Raw genomic sequence first — 15528 nt, 5'->3', positions numbered from 1 at the left:
GGTTTATGACACTCCTTGTTCCAAATGTCCCGTAATGTTGGTAGATCTTCTATGATACGTTTTAAAATGTTAAAATCCAGCCGTATCAAACACAAAAGAACCTACAAGAGAAGGAGCTGTCCCCGTGGCGCTGTCCGGGACACGTGGGCGCAGGCGCAGGCCCCCTCACTCACTAGCCCCCGACACACACCCCCCGCACTTGCTTCTTCGGGTCCAAGCCACCAGGAGGAGCAGCCCGCCTCAGCCGTGGCATGTTCTTCTGCCTGTTTCTGTGGCTGCGGGTTAGCAAGGCTCCGGCCGGAACTTTCTCTGCTGGCTCCCACTCTGGCCTGGCCGTCAGGCATGCCGTAGATGCTAAGGCGTATCCCCCGAAAAAAGGGAAAAAACTGGAAAGAGCTCCACCCACGAAGCTCTGGCTGCAGCCAACAGGGGCCTCCATTGAGACCAGACATTTCTAGAGGAGGAAGCAGTTGACCATGACGTTGAATGGCCGATACGTCCCGGATGGGTTGAAGCCGGTAGAGCAAAGTCTCTTTAGACCCCGATGCCTCCGAGCGTGGTTTTGCGGTGAGTTCGTTGCTTTAATTCGTGCTGGTACCATGTGCCTAGTGGAAACCCCCAAGGCCCCGCTGGCCCCACACGTGGGCTTGGGAAACTCACTCCTCTCACACCTCAGTTTCCTTATCTACGGAACGGGACTAACGATAACTCCTGTCTCGTAGGGTCGTTGCAACGATAAAAGGGAGCACACAGGAAATGCGGTAGGGTAGATCAGTGCCAGGCACATGGTCCACCCTGATTAATTGCCTGCCGTTGGCATTACTCAAGACCTTCTGAAAGATTGTGAGCCAGCAAATATTTCCCAACACTATTCGATAGTAATTAAGGAAGGATGGAGTCACAATGTCTAGCCATTCAAATGCGCCGGCCCCACGGTCAAGGGCTCCCAGCTGAGGTCACATACAGCATCCCTCCTGTCTTCACAACTCGGACGCCCCACGCAGGAGCTACTGTACCTCAACCTTCAGAGAGGCCTGGGCAAAACCCCTTAAAATAAAAACGCTCTTGTCCCTTTCTGACACGTGGAGATCTGTGTAGTGAGGCAGGGCTGGTGGGGCACAGATGGGATTGCTAAGCGGCCAGTCTGCCGGGGCTCTCCCTCTCTCCCTGTGCAGCCCCCACCCCCACCCCCGGGGTCTCGGACGTGCCGGGAGGCTCCCCGCGGCCTCTGCCTCCCCAGGCACCTGCCTGCTCTCTGAAACTCACCATCTTTCCCACCGATGCCTCAAGGCAAAGCAATAGATTCACGTCTGACGCCTTCATCTGTGATGAAGTACCTCCAGACAGAAATTGCCTACAAGTACCCCTTCCTGTGATGTGTGTGCCTGGGGGTGACAGAAGGTGTGTGGGTAACCAGGCAGAGACGCAGGGAAGCCTTCGGCCTCTTGATGACGCCCGACCGCCCGCTGTGCCTTCGGCACCCCCTACGCGGGGTTAGGTGGTCCTGTCTTATTCCAGTGACCTCTCGTCACCCTCTGCTTCCGAGTCTCTGGATAGAACGCTCATCTGCCGGGAAACCTGTTCCACCGGAAGAATGCAAAACCCACAACGTATCTAGAGGAGATCAAAGTGATCCAGGCTCCCCAGTTAAAATTATGATTCCAATTGACACGAGTGGTCGGTATTCATTCAGACGAGCTCTGATTGACGGGTGCGTTAAGAGAGCACACGTCCCTTGGAGGTAAAGGACAAATACTACACCAAGCACCAAATACTACAAAGAGAGACTAGAAAGAAACCTAACAACGAATCACTTGTGGGTTAAGTTCTCACAGGCAAAAAGGGATCTTGGAAGTAGAAAGACCTGATTTGGTTCCGGCGCCTAGGGATAAAAAACGTGCAGACAGGGACATTTATCACGACACCCCCTTGTGGCTCCGGGCTGGCATGTCCCCACTGGGCACTGGCGTGGCCTGTGGTGAGATCTGCCTGTCTCGTCAGTCATGGTGAATGCCCCAGGGCAGAGAAAACCAAATGGACGAGGGGGGCAAGGTAGCACCACGAAGGCGTTCCTGCTTCTGAGCTCAGTGAAGGGCACGTCACAAAGGAGCTTCAGGGCCATTTTAGCCCGACACCCCAGTGGCTCGAAGAGGGGCTAGGAGCTGTTCTGGAGGTGCCGGGGCAGAAAGATGCTCCTTCTGGGGGCTCTGCGGTGGCTCCAGAAGGAAGAGTACCCAAGGCGCTGGCTCAGGCCGCGAGTTTCCACCCGGGGACCCGCGGAAGGACGGGGTGTCTCCATCAAGGCGGGAACTCAAGGTGGCGGCCCGTTCCCCTCTCTTCAGGTTTTCAGGTCCCTCTAGGAATGAAAACACAACTGTTAACTTCTTTACCCGTCAGGCCGGCCTCCAGCGCCGAGATGGAGTAGGCGCCTGCATTTTGCCACGAGTGAAGTGTGGGTGCGTCCCCGGCATCAATGGGCACAAGGTTGGCCCCTGCTAGGCGGTCCCAGGCGCGCATGGGACAGCTCTCCTACCCGCACGCGCCCCCGCATCGTCCGTCCCTGACTGAGTCCTCTCCTCAGTTTCCCGTGACTCCCCCAGCCCTGGCAGTCCTGCTTTGAGTCAGAACAGTTACGTGTTACGCCCCAAGCACAGAACATAGTGGATAAAAGAGAACATGAGCCAGTGGGCAGTGCTGGGTGGGCTCTCGGAAGGCCCGGGCGCCATGTTCAAAGAAACAACCAAAGATGCAGACCCTCTGGAAAACTTGCCTTGGGAAAGGAAGCCTCTTCTGGACCTTCCCCCCTCCCGAGGACACCTGAAGACACTTGCAAAAGGGCGTGTCACATACCAGCCCCCAGTGGCCCCGAGGCAGCTGGTGACTGAGGCGCCTCTGGCCTCAAGGGAGCCGTCCATCCACCATCCATACACCTGCTCATCTGGGGCCAGGGAGGGTGGGAGCTCCTTTTTTTTTTTTTAATTATTTTTTAACGTTTATTTATTTTTGAGACAGAGAGAGACAGAGCATGAACGGGGGAGGGTCAGAGAGAGAGGGAGACCCAGAATCCCAAGCAGGCTCCAGGCTCCAAGCTGTCAGCACAGAGCCCGACGCAGGGCTCGAACTCACGGACCGTGAGATCATGACCTGAGCCGAAGTCGGACGCTCAACCGACCGAGCCACCCAGGCTCCCCTGGGAGCTCCTTTTAATGCCCCCCCAGGGAGCCGTGTGGCCCGCACCAGTGTTTCCCAAAATGTTTTCCCTTAAGACCCCGTGCATCAAAATCACCAGATCAGAGCCTCTGAAGAAGGGGCCTGGGGATCGTCAACGTGCACAAACAGCCGGGGGGAGTCCCGCGTACCCCCACGGTGGAGATCCCAGCAGCATGCGCGGGGACTGGAGTCCCACTCTGCTGTCACTAGCTCCGGGGACCTTACCCAGGTCCCTTCGCTGTAATATGGGGATGGTCCTAGGACCTGCCACCCAAGATGGCCCTGAGGGAACCGGGGCAAGACATCACCCGGCACCCCGGCAAGAAGGCTCCCAGACTCGGGAATCTTGTTCTCCCAGGAGCCAGCCCTCCTCCCTGGCTTGAAGACGGGGAGTGGACTTCCTGGACCTGCCCCCGTTTCGACCTTGACCTTCCATGATTACTAGCTGGGCCACATGGACCGTCTGTCCCCGAGTGCAGCTGCGTGGAGGGAGCACCTCCGTGGCTCTGTGGGCGACTGCCCCTTCCCCGCCCTCCACCCCTCCACACCCACACGGCCCTCTGCACCCTGGGGTCCGGTCACCGGCCATCGAGGCCACTGAGGCCAGGGGACCACTCTTGCAAGCAGAAATCCGTTTCTCTTGCTTCCAAAGAGGTTGATGGTTGGGGGCTGGATTCTGCACTTAAGAGTGTGACATGTCCCAGCAGTGGGCACCGGGCCGGTCTGCCGGCTGACAAGACAAGTGCCAGTGGACGTTTCCAGGAAAGGCCCGTCTCCCAGCATCGCCTCGCGATGAGCCGGCACCGAGGGTAGGGAGCATCCGTCCCTGTGGAGGATGCACAGCAGGCCTCAGCCTGGACGGGGCAAGTTCATGCAGCTTCTCCTTGAAAAGCAAAACTTCCCTGGGGGGTGCCTGGAGGGGGTCCATCGGGTGAGCATCCGACTCTTGGTTTCGGCTCAGGTCATGATCTCACGATGGATCGAGCCCGGCGTGGGGCTCTGTGCTGTGCGTGGAGCCTGCTAGGGATTCCCTCTCTCTCCCTCTCTCTCTGCCTCTCCCCTGCTCTCTCTCTCTCTCTCTCAAAAATAAATAAACAGTAAAAAAAAAAAAAAAATTCCTGGAGGCAGAGTGGGGAAATTAATATCCAAGGCACATGAGGTCTTTGATGTTTTTCTTAGCCAGTTGTTTCAAATTAAAAGGAGCGTTTTAAAAGGTCTTTGATCGGGGCGCCTGGTGGCTCAGTCGGTTGAGCGTCCAACTTCAGCTCAGGTCATGATCTCATGGTTCGTGAGTTCGAGCCCCGCGTTGGGCTCTGTGCTGACAGCTCAGAGCCTGGAGCTGCTTGGGATTCTGGGTCTCCCTCTCTCTCTGCCCCTCATTCCACCCCCCCCCCCCGTCAAAAATAAATAAACTTAAAAAAAAAATTAAAAGTTCTTTGATCTAGGGATGGAAGCAGATTACTGCTCGCTAGAGACTGGGGGAGGGGAGGGAGGGGAGGGGAGGGGAGGGAGGGGAGGGGAGGGGAGGGATGGTGACCACTCGTGAGGTTCAGTTCAGGGAGTGAAGGCATTCCCGACCCTGCAATCAAGGTGCAGGCTTTACAACACTGAAGAGCCCAGAGACCACTGGATTGTCCACTTGAAAATGGTTAATTTTATGTCACGTAAATTTGGCCTTCGTTTTAAAAGCAAAAGGAAAATCTCAAGTTCTTTGAAGCTATTCTAAGGCGTGAGTGGTGCGGCTCGGAGTTGGAGGTCAAGTCTGCAAATACGTGCTGAGGGCTCACAAGGCAGAAGGCTGTGCGGACGCCCCCGTGTGGCCGGGCCCCGACGCCCCCTCCTGCTCCTCCCTCCTGTCCGCCTGCGGTGCTCCCTTCTCCTGCGCGCCCTGGTCCTGCCGAGCCGGCCTCACCGACCTGTTCCCCTCCTCCTTCAGGGAGGCTGCCCCAAAGCGCAAAGCTGTCCGGGGACGCCCCCACCTCCGCCCCGAGGTCAGAGACTCTCCAGCCCATCCCTGGCTCTCCGCAAGCTCCAAACTCTTCAGTGGGGCCCTGGGGGGCTGCAGATTCACACCCTCGTCTCCTGTCTGCACCTGGTCCACACTCCACTCCACGCACACGTGCCCACGGGATTCATCCCCATCCCCAGGGGCTCATCCTCGGCCACCCGTCCCCCTTTCCCCACTTGGTGGAGCAAGTTGTCCGTCTCGTTTCTGCCTCGGCCGCCCTGTGTGTCCCCACCCCTCATGGAGCCTTGCCTATGGGACTAGCCATGCTCCTGTCCACCAGCCAGGGGCCACGGAACACCGCTTGCTGAACAGACCACCCAGTGATCGCTCCCTGGCTCGCACAGCAGCGCTGGGGCCGCAGAAGAGGATGCCGGAGGCCAGTGACGGGGCCAGAGTGAGCTGCACCCACCTCCAACTGCTCGTGGATCCAGTCCAGGAAGGAGGTGATGCGCGTGTAGACGCCGGGCTTGTTCACGTCGGCACAGCCGATGCCAAAGCTTGTCGCTCCCACCAACTTCCACACCCTCCTCTCCTGACACACCAGCGGTCCCCCGCTGTCTCCCTACGTGGCGAGGAGAGAGGCACTGCCGTGCGTGTCCCTTGTCTCAGCACCACGATCCCCCCCTTTGTAGCTCAAACTCGGTTCCACGACGGCTCCACGTTACTCCCCCAGCCTCCAAGAGGGGTTGTTGGCACTCCCAGCACTGGGGTCCTGGGTCCCCCGAGGACGGTCTCCCCCCGCTGTCTCCCCGCCAGATTCTGGACGCGCCGAACCGTGAAGGTCAAGGCAGCTCAGAGGGAGGGTCTGCCTGGCGGGGGCTGGGCTCAGGCAGTGATGGAGTCTCACCTCATGGGTGAGGCTCAGATCCAGGGTTCCCACCTGCCGCCCCTGCCCCCCGCCCCCCCCAAACCCTGAGAGCCAGGGCTGGGGCGAGGAGCGCCCTGGAGACCCCTTCCACTGCCAGCACCCAGCCAGAGCGGGAGCGGTGGGTACACTGGGCCGGCAGCCAGGAAAGGGAGGGATATCTTGAGCAAACTTCTTCCCCACGCCCTGTATATTTGCTTTTCAGTCACGGGGAAGTGCTGGCGGTGGCCTGTCCCACAGGCCGGGTCACCGTTCCAGAGCCTCACCCGCGGCTGTGGCCCCCGGAGGTGACCAAGGGCCCCCACCTGGCAGCTGTCCACACCGCCCTTCAGGTAGCCGGCGCAGAGCATGGAGGGGGAGACGATGCCTCCGTACACATCTCTGTGGTTGCAGATCTTGTTGGAGAGTAAAGGCACGGCTGCGTGGTTGAGGACCGGGGACGCATCGCCTGTGGCAGAGCAAGAATTCAGAGGGCACGCACCGGGACGGGTGAGGGGCAGGCCACCACACTCCGGGGGCAGAGGAGGCGGCTCCTGGAGGTGGACGGATGGCTCGTGGCTGTGGCGAGCTCCCTGATGCGTGGGCCCCGCGGCCCCGTCGATGCGCATCAGGAGGAGGGGGGACGGCAGTAGCCGGCGTGGACCTCCCCAGGGCCCCCCTCGGGCTGAGCACTCGACCCACACCAGCCCGTTCAGTCCTCAGAGCTGTCTGGGCTGCAGAAGGGAAACTGAGGCCCATGAAGGTCACACACACAGTTTGTGGGCAGAACCCGGGTGCGGTCAGCAGAAAAGTGTCCTCCCAAAGACGCCGGCGTCCCCACCCCGGGGGCCTGTGTTCGTGTCACCCTCCATGGCAAAAGGGCCTTGAGATGGGGGCGTGATCCTGGGTGGCCTGGGGGGACCTCCAAATGTCACCATGAGCGTCCTTAAAAGGGTCAGAGAGGAAGACACGATGGTGTGGAGCAGAGGTCAGACAGGAGGGACACTGGATGGGGCTCTGCCAGCGGCTGGGAGGGTGGAGGAGGGGCCACGAGCCAGAAAGTGCAGGCGGTCCCGGATCCTGGAAAAGGCCAGAAAACGCACTCTCCTTCAGAGCCTCCAGGAGGGACCAGCCCTTCCGACGCACTGATTCCAGCCCACGGAGACGGATCTGGGACTCCCGACCTCTCGAACTGTCAGATAACACGTTTCGTGGGTCTAAAGCCACTAAGGGTGGGCTTGCTGCTGCGGCAAAGGGAAATGGTACATCTGGATTAGCCCCACCACCGACCCGAAGGGATCGACACCCTGTAACTTAACCCGTTTGTAAAGCAGCTATCCTTACGCTTTATAGGCTTAAAACAAGGCACACATCTCTATTCCCACGTCTCTGGCACGCATCAGCAGGTGGTGTGGGGGGCGTGCTCCTCCAACCCACATGCTGAGTTTCTCTGAGTGTGAATTATACCCTGTTTTCTGCACGGGCTTCCCCGATCCACCCACACAGCCGCTTGTATGGGGACCACTGGCCGCAGGTTGGACTGAGAACGGTTCCTCTCCCTACTCGCCCCACAGGATCCAGCGAAGTCAGAATATAATCTGCCACGTCAAGTCACGAGGGACGACATGAACAGGGCTGCGGGGGGAGCGTGAACGCGGCAGACCTCCCGCCACCTGGCCGTGGGAGCCCAGGCAAGGTGCTCGGCGCCCCCTCAGCCCCAGTCCCCTGGCCCTCAAGACGACCACAAAAAGAATTCCCCGCCGAGGGGCTGCTGTGAGAAGCAGGCAGTGTCTCACGGAGACATCCGGCTCGGCACCTGGTACGTGGTGAAACGGAGCTCAGCGTGTGTGCGGAAGAAGCTTCTAGTATGGGCGAGAGGAAGCAGCCAGCCACACGGGTGGGACCCTGCACGCGGTAGATCTGGGTACGCCCTGGGGTGCCTTGGACATTCGGGAGGGAGCGGACTCAACTAAAAAGCCTCGAGAGGGAAATCCTGAACTTCCTGTGTTGGGGTGAGCTGCACCCACCCCCCAAAAAACACGCTCACCCGCAACCCTAGAAGGTGCCCTTATTTGGAGTAGGGTCTTTGCTGATGTAGTTAAGGTAAGAATCTCAAAATGAGATCGCCCTGGATTTAAGGGGGGGGGGGCTTTAAGCCAAAGACTTATAGAGAAAGGGGAGAGATCTGAGACACAGGGTAGGGGGGCACGTGAGGCTGGGACAGAGACTGGAGGGATGTGTCTACAAGTCATGGGAAGCCAAGGATGGCTGGAGTCATCGGAAGCCGGAGGAGGGGCTGGGGACAGGTTCTTCACCCCCAGATCCTCCGGAAGGAACCGGCCCTGGGACACTTTGATCTCAGACTTTCGGCTCCAGAGCCGAGAGACAATGAGCCTCTGCTGTTAAAGATCCCCTGTTTATGGACCTTTGCTGCAACAGCCCCAAGAAACCCACGCTCTTCCTACCAGAGAGAAAGCAATTGGCGGAAAAACTCCACGGGTGGCGAGCACACGCGTGCCCCCCGAGGACGGATGGGGCGGGTTCCGACTGCATGCACGGTTCTTATTAAGATGACTACTTCTGTTAGGATTAGAGTGGTAGGGTTCCATTTGTCTGCTTTAATGAAATAACACATCTTTCAAAGTCCTCACCAGTTACGAACATCTGTCTTCTGAACAGACCTCGGGAGGGGTTCTCTAGGGGGTCCTTGTGTGCTCAGTTAGCAGGGTGGGGAGGAGGAGGAAGGAGACCCCCCTGGTCATTCGGTAAAGGTCTCCCTGACAAGGGGTGGCCACGGTTCCCCTTTCCGATTTGTTCCTCTCCTGACAAAGTCTGCAATTTCACATCCCGAGACAAACGGAACCATGACTCTGACCCACAAGTGCTCTGCGGAGATCGTGTGTCCAGTGGTCGACCCGCACCCCCTGCCCGGGACGTGTGAGCCTCCGGGGGGGCTGTGCTGGGCGGGGGGGGACACTGCGCTGGGACACGGGAGGAGCGTGTGGCCGTGGGCGTCCACCCCAGCCTCGCGGCTCTGGGCTCCCTGGACTTAGAATCTCGAGTTCAGATGACTGACCTCCATCCTCTGTGGCCCCCCATCCTGACGTCCAGCACATTTTTCCATCAGGGAACTGTTCCTCGGAGTTGGGCAGACACACTGGCTGGATCATCTCTGTTCCAAGGGGAAACAACAACCTTGAACTCGACTGAAGCAGAAACAACAGCCTTGAACTTGACTGAAACACTAGTCCAAGAAAACGATCTCTCGGACGTCTGCCTCTCCGAGGGGCTCAAACCGGCTCCCAAAGGAAGGTCAAGCCCTGGGTCGTGTTGAAAGCTACCGGCTCAGAGCAGGGACTTCCCCAAGGCCAGAGCCGTAAACCTTTAAACACCCCTAAACCGTGGCACTGTGAGTGAGTCTGGACCAGGGGCTGGCATATTTTCTGTGAAGGGCCACATAGTAAATACCTGAGGCTTTGTGGCCCCGTGGTCTCTGTCATAACTGCTCCTGTCTGCCACAGGGGCGTGAAAGCAGCCACAAATGCACCTGGTCGTGTTCCACGGAAACTCCGTTTGCAAAAACAGGCAAAGGGCCAGATTTGGTCCCAGGGCCCCGGCTTGCCCGCTCCTGGTCTGGACCATGGGTACGTCGCCTTAGGAAACATCCCTCCATTAGTATTCCTGTCCCTCCCGACACATCTGGAGGCAAGAAGCTTGCCTGTCCCTGCCGGCCGTGTCACATAAGCCCTCCGCCAGAGGCAGGGTCATGGCTGCGTGAGGCTGTCAGGTGGATACATTCTGACACGCTCTGAGTTTTTCTGCACGGGACGGTGATGGGAAGGCAGAGAAATAATAAGGGTGCTCGTTAACTTTTATCAAGGTACAGGTGCGGGGGTGCCGGGTGGGGGGGGGGCTCCGTCAGTTGGACGTCTGACTCCTGATTGGGGCTCAGGTCGTGATCCCACGGTTCATGAGTTCGAGCCCCGAGTTGGGCTTGTGAACTCGCTGCTGATTCTTCCAGGTCAAACCTGCCACTGGCCTTGTGCCGGGATCCCGCTGCATAAGGGGCCCCGTTGACTGTACCTCCGCCCGCGCCCCAAGCTGCTGGGGAGGGAGAAGGGGGCTTTGATTGACTTAGCAGTGGGCTCCTAATCCTTCCTTCGCCTCTGCAAAGTGTTTGAGAGTTCTATCCTGGGTGGCTTTTCTGGTATTCTGGTAACTTCCGGAGGTCAGGACTTGCTGTCCCCCGTGGAGAAACGTGGCCTGCTGAGCTCAGCCTCTGGGTGGGAGAGAATGTTTCTGAGTCCCTCTGGGAGCTGCAGGTGCCAGTATCTTCCTGCTAGTTAAGAAATGGCGGCAGGGACGATCACGCTACAACTGCGGGCTGACCTGGGAAGTCCACGACTGACACACCGGGCAGAGGAGTGGCCCCGGCAGGGGACCTCACCACAAGCAGCTCCAGGACAGGGAACAGCTCTTTGTCCCCACGGGCCAGAGACCCCCTTCTGCCACCTGGAGGCACCAGGTGGCCTGGCCTGGGGAAGTCCCTTTCATCTCCAGGTACCACCAGCAGGAAGAAAAGTGGCACCAGCGGGAGCCCCAGTGGAACCAGACAAACCGAGCTGACCCAAGTAGAGCCATATAGTCTCTAAAATCCAACACCATCAGAAGCACAGCCCACAAATAGGAACGTCACACACAGTGAGCCTGAACAGGGTCACCACCTGCTAAACCCGAAGATGGCTAGGGACCCAGCGTCTCCTAACGCAACACCCCAGCGTCCGGGATGAATTGAAGGTGACTCATTGTACCAAGAACCGGGAAAGTCACAACTCCAGTGAGAAAAGATAATAAACTGAGGCCAGCAGCAAAATGAATCAACCCACCAGCGGGATCATCCCGCAAGATTTCAAAGCGGCTGCCATACAAATGCTTCAACGGACGATCACAGACAATCTTGGGGCGCACAAGAGGAACAGAAAAACAGAGAGACCCGGACGTACCGTTGAAGGTGAGCGGCCCGGCCAGCTTCATGAGGGCAATGTCATTGCCCAGCCTCTTGGGCTTGTACTTGCTATGGTAGATGATCTTTTCCACCAGGTGGGAAGGGGCCGGACTGTCGAGCAGGGAAACCAGGCCCACCTGGATGGTCCACGACTTGGGGATGTACAGGCTGCAATGAGAAGTCAGAGAGGGGGAGCGAGAAACCCCCAAATACTCTAACCCACCGACCTCAAACGTCCGGAGACCCTGTGCCAGGCGGGCGGCCGAGACAGAGGCTCCCCCTGCACCTCCCGAGCTCGTGCTTGGCCTCTGACCACGCCCCCGTGCCCCGCACAAGTGCAAGTGTGCCCCAGGAGTTTCCGAGGCAGGCCTCGGTGCCCGCGCCTCTGGGACTTCTGGACCTTTGAGGCTGTGAGGGGTCTGTCAGGGCCCATTCTCCGTCAGCAACCAAAACAGAGCGAGGCACAAAACAAACAAAACAAAACAAGCCATCGGAGAATTAACCAGTGTTTGGGGGCTCTCTCTGTGGCTTTTCCCCCGAGCTAATCCCCCTGCCAGCCTGCCCTGCCTCCCGCCCTCTTGGCCGCCACATGTCACTGTAAGTGCCACAGGGAGGCTGGCGGGTTTCTTCCTGCACCAGAACTTCCTTCTGACGCCTTCTACCTTCTCTGTAAGAGCTGCAGGCCTGAAATCCTCAGAATGAGCTCAGAGTCTCCAGTCACAGCCAGCGGCAACAATGGTGGTGGGTCCACGGTGAGGGGGGGGGGGTCCCTCGGCTGGACGTTACTTTGTGACTATCTGGTCTGTTTGCCTGCTTTTTCCGGACCTGCTGCTGAGCCCTGAAATCTACCCCGTCTAGACGGAGATCTGCGGGCAGTGAGGCCCACGCCCGGGAGGCCAGGGGCACACTCACTCGTGGACGCAGTGGGCAGCGGTGACCACCCACACGGGCGTGATGACAGAGCCCCCACACAAGTGGTAGCCTTGGAACTGGAGGCTGGCCTGCCACGGCCACTGCGCGAGCGAGGACACGTTTCCACCCACGATGCGCGAGCTGTAGCCCATTCTCAGACCGCAGGCTGCAGAGACAGAACAGGGTTCAGGGTGGATCCCACAGAACTTTCTGGGGAGACTGTGTCACAGCCACAGAACCCCACCCTCCCTGGCATCCTGTGCCCTCACAGAGCTCACAGCTGAGAAAGAGAGCCGGGAGGGGAGAGGAGGGAGCAGATCCCGGAGATGTGGGGTTGCAGTGGGAAGAACCCCTCCCCGTGACGCCCGTGACCCCGGTATGACCACGGCTCACTGGGGGGGCACGGGAGCCCGGCTTCTGCAGCGCTCCCCTCAGTAATGCAGGGCAGCGTGCACAGGCTGACTTCTCCAGACCCCACCCCATAGGGCGAACCCTCCCCGAGGCCAGAAGCAAGGAGCCTGGGGCACTGAACGGCCAGTGCAGGCTTTTCCTTGAGGCGGGAAGGGGGTGGGGAGGAGAAAGCGGCGGTTAGTCAGTCAGGCTCCTGGAGCCACCACGGAGAGACAGGGCCTCGTGGACCATGGTCCGTCCGCTGCTGAGAAGATGCTCTGGGCTGTCTACCATCCCGCCCCCATCGGGTGACAGGGGCCAGCACTGGCCTCCTCCTCCTGTCAGGTGGGGCCCAAGTGTTCCCACCTGGCACCTAGGAGAGGGGACCCCGGGCAGCCGGAGCAGGGCAGGGGGGACAGGAGTCTGTGAGCGACCTCTGTGGTTGGAGAACTCTTACCCATGCACTTCAAGGCAACCACGTGACCCGAGGCACATTCCTCCCTGAGGAGGAAAAGAGTAGGTTTACGGTGAATACCCAGAGGCCTGTGAAACGGGCGCTTCTGTAGACTTAATCTTGGGGTAAAAGAAAAAGGAATTCTATTCCCCTGCTCTGGAATACAGACTGCAATGCTAGTCTACGACACAAGTGTGAGGTCACACATTCACCCCAAAACACTCGGCTACCGTGAAGGATTGTGCATGCGACAGGGCACGGGGCATTTCTAAGCTTCGTGTAGCTGGTGACAGGAGATACCGAGGACCCGTATTATACAAACGCGCACTGGGGTCACGTGCAGGTGGTTTTTACCCCAGTGTTCTTCCCCGGCCCCGGGAGGACACCAAGGGCCCTTTGGACCGCGTGGCAGCCTCTCCTGGCACAGAGTCCTTGCAGCCTGGATCCCCCTCCTCCCCAGAACACAGCCGTGATTGCTGCAGGAATGACACGGGCTCGCCCTGGCATGGCTGGGAGCCGGGACACCTCCAGCCGCGTCCCTTCGTGACCTTCCCTGCCTTTCGAGCCCCAGTTCGCTCATGCAACCATGCAAGAAAAAGGGAGAGTCACCAGACTGAGGTTTTAGGACACAAGGGATGCGCTGTCCCCACGAATCGCACGTGGGCCCCGGGGGGGAGGGGACTGTGAATTATGCAATGACAGGCTGACCAGCCGGTGTTTCCCAGAGCACAGAACACGCTCCTGGGATTGGGTCCGACGTGCCCGGAAGAGCGTATAGAGATGCCTGACCGTGGGGGCAGGGGACCAGGCGGGGACGCGCTGGGCCGTGGGTACCTGTCATTTAAGGGCATCTCATTTTACCTTCCCCCACGAAGTGCTGGGGGAAACACAGAATAGAAACGGGGAGCGTTAAGTACTTTACAGACAGATGACACGCGTCTGGGTCTTACTCTCTTTCTTTCTAGTTTCCTTGTCCCTCCGTCCTGTCCCGCACGCACACCCGGCGCCTATGAAGAGAGGGCCCCGTAGCCCTCCCCTTGCCGGGCCATCTTCGCCCGGTTCCGGGTGGGTATTCCACCCCAGCCCGTGCGTCCACCCAGTCTAGCCGCGGTGGCCAAGCCCCCACCTCGCATCCAGAGAAACGCTTGCCCGTTCCTTGGGTCCTCGTGGGGCCGCGCAGCTGGACGAAGCCAGCAGGCGACTCGACCCCGTGCAGACAGCAGCGCCTCCTGGCCGCCTACCTCACGTACACCGAGTGGTGGAGAGCCGTCACTTTGTCGTCCGGCAGCAGGTGATTGATGGAAGCGAAGTCCCCCTGCAGCCGCTCTTCCACTAAGTCCACCCTGAGGGCGTCTGAACTCACGTAGCTGCAAGCACATCGGGAACGCAGACCCCACGCGTGAATTCTCTCGGCTTCAAATCCAGCGCTCCGGTCAGAATGCCACACGTCTCACGCTGGGCCGTGTCATTTCCCATCACAAACCATCAACAGCTTCCTTTGCTGGCTGGAAGGGGAGACCTTCCAGAGTCTGGGACCGTGCACTCTTCTGGCCCCCACCCCACGGCCCCCGCGCCCCCTGCAGGCTCCAGGCACATGGCACGGAGGACCACGTCCTCATGTAGCCAGGTGGCCCCCTAGATGCAGCTGCTGACCTGCCCTTGGCATGGCCTGAAGCAAGCCCGAGAGAGAGCGGCACGCAGAACTCAGCAGAGTCTTTGCAGGTGGGCCCCGGAGCAGGGGTGCCGAGCACCCAGAAGCAAAAGGTTGGGGGGACGAAAGCCCGAGCCGGCGTGGGTCCCCCCCCGGAGACAGACGAACACGAAAGGAAAAGGCTCACGGGGCCCCAGGGGCAAGCAAATGTTTCACGTGTCGGGAAACGGGTCTTCTGGGGGGCAGCGGTGAAGAAGGCATGATTTTAAAAAATCAAGTTGTGGGGTGAGGGCAGCGAACGAACGCAGGCTCCCCTTTCTCGTGGCTGGGCGCTGGCTCGCTTCACTCCCTGACACGCCAGGGTGTCAGACAGGGGTGCGTCCGGTCGCGGACGTGCCGCGGGGGGCGGCAGGATGTGTGCAATACGGAGTTCCGTGGGGCGTGGGTGTTGAGGGCAACGCCCCTGCCAGCCCTGCCTGGGGTTCGCACGACCGCTACCAGGGCAGGCGCTGGGCACCGGACTCCGAGACGAGACAAGAGCCTGATGAGGGCGGGCTGGCCACGGCAGGGCGGGAGACGCAAGCGGGCCCCGGGGGAACCCCATAAACTGCGCAGCCTGCAGGAGGTGGGAGCCAGCAGACCACAGCCCACCCCCTCCCCCCCCACCGCCCCAGGACCTCGCTGGGAGCCAGGCTCGCTCCTACGCGCTCCGAGGCCGCTGGAGTCTCACACGACCCTTTGAGAGCGGCCGCTACTGTTCTCCAGATTTTCGAGGCCCGAGTCAGGGAACTGGGGGGAGGACACGGGGGTTCAAACCCAGGTGATCCGGCTCAACAGCCCCCCCCTACTTCTGTCATCACAGACAGCTGACACGGGACACAGCCGAGCAGAGAAGGGCAAAGAAGGGATTTCGGAGGGAAGTAGGGAGAGAAAACAGAAAGGGAACAGAGGTACATCTTGGAATTGTAGCACCAGATAGGGAGGGAAGGACGGGTTCGTAGTGAAGGGAACGGGCCACGTTGAGGGGTAGCCGGGGAACGTGGCCTTGGCCGCA

General features: G+C 59.6%; 1 protein-coding gene across 1 annotated transcript; it reads right to left on the bottom strand.

Moving 5' to 3' along the window:
* Nucleotides 1-823: 823 nt before the first annotated feature.
* LOC125918392 (transmembrane protease serine 3-like) lies at nt 824-15263 on the bottom strand (the record flags this gene model as incomplete). The annotated part of the gene is made up of 9 exons (XM_049624392.1): nt 824-2356; nt 5628-5780; nt 6389-6531; nt 9139-9234; nt 11066-11235; nt 11980-12145; nt 12827-12870; nt 14065-14190; nt 15141-15263. Coding segments are annotated over 9 exons (1039 nt in total), but the record flags the coding sequence as incomplete, so codon positions are not given.
* Nucleotides 15264-15528: the final 265 nt, after the last annotated feature.

The sequence above is a fragment of the Panthera uncia genome, unplaced genomic scaffold, assembly GCF_023721935.1.
Source record: "Panthera uncia isolate 11264 unplaced genomic scaffold, Puncia_PCG_1.0 HiC_scaffold_74, whole genome shotgun sequence".
Classification (NCBI taxonomy): Eukaryota; Metazoa; Chordata; class Mammalia; order Carnivora; family Felidae; genus Panthera; species Panthera uncia.
This window is presented reverse-complemented; position numbering and strand designations above follow the sequence as displayed.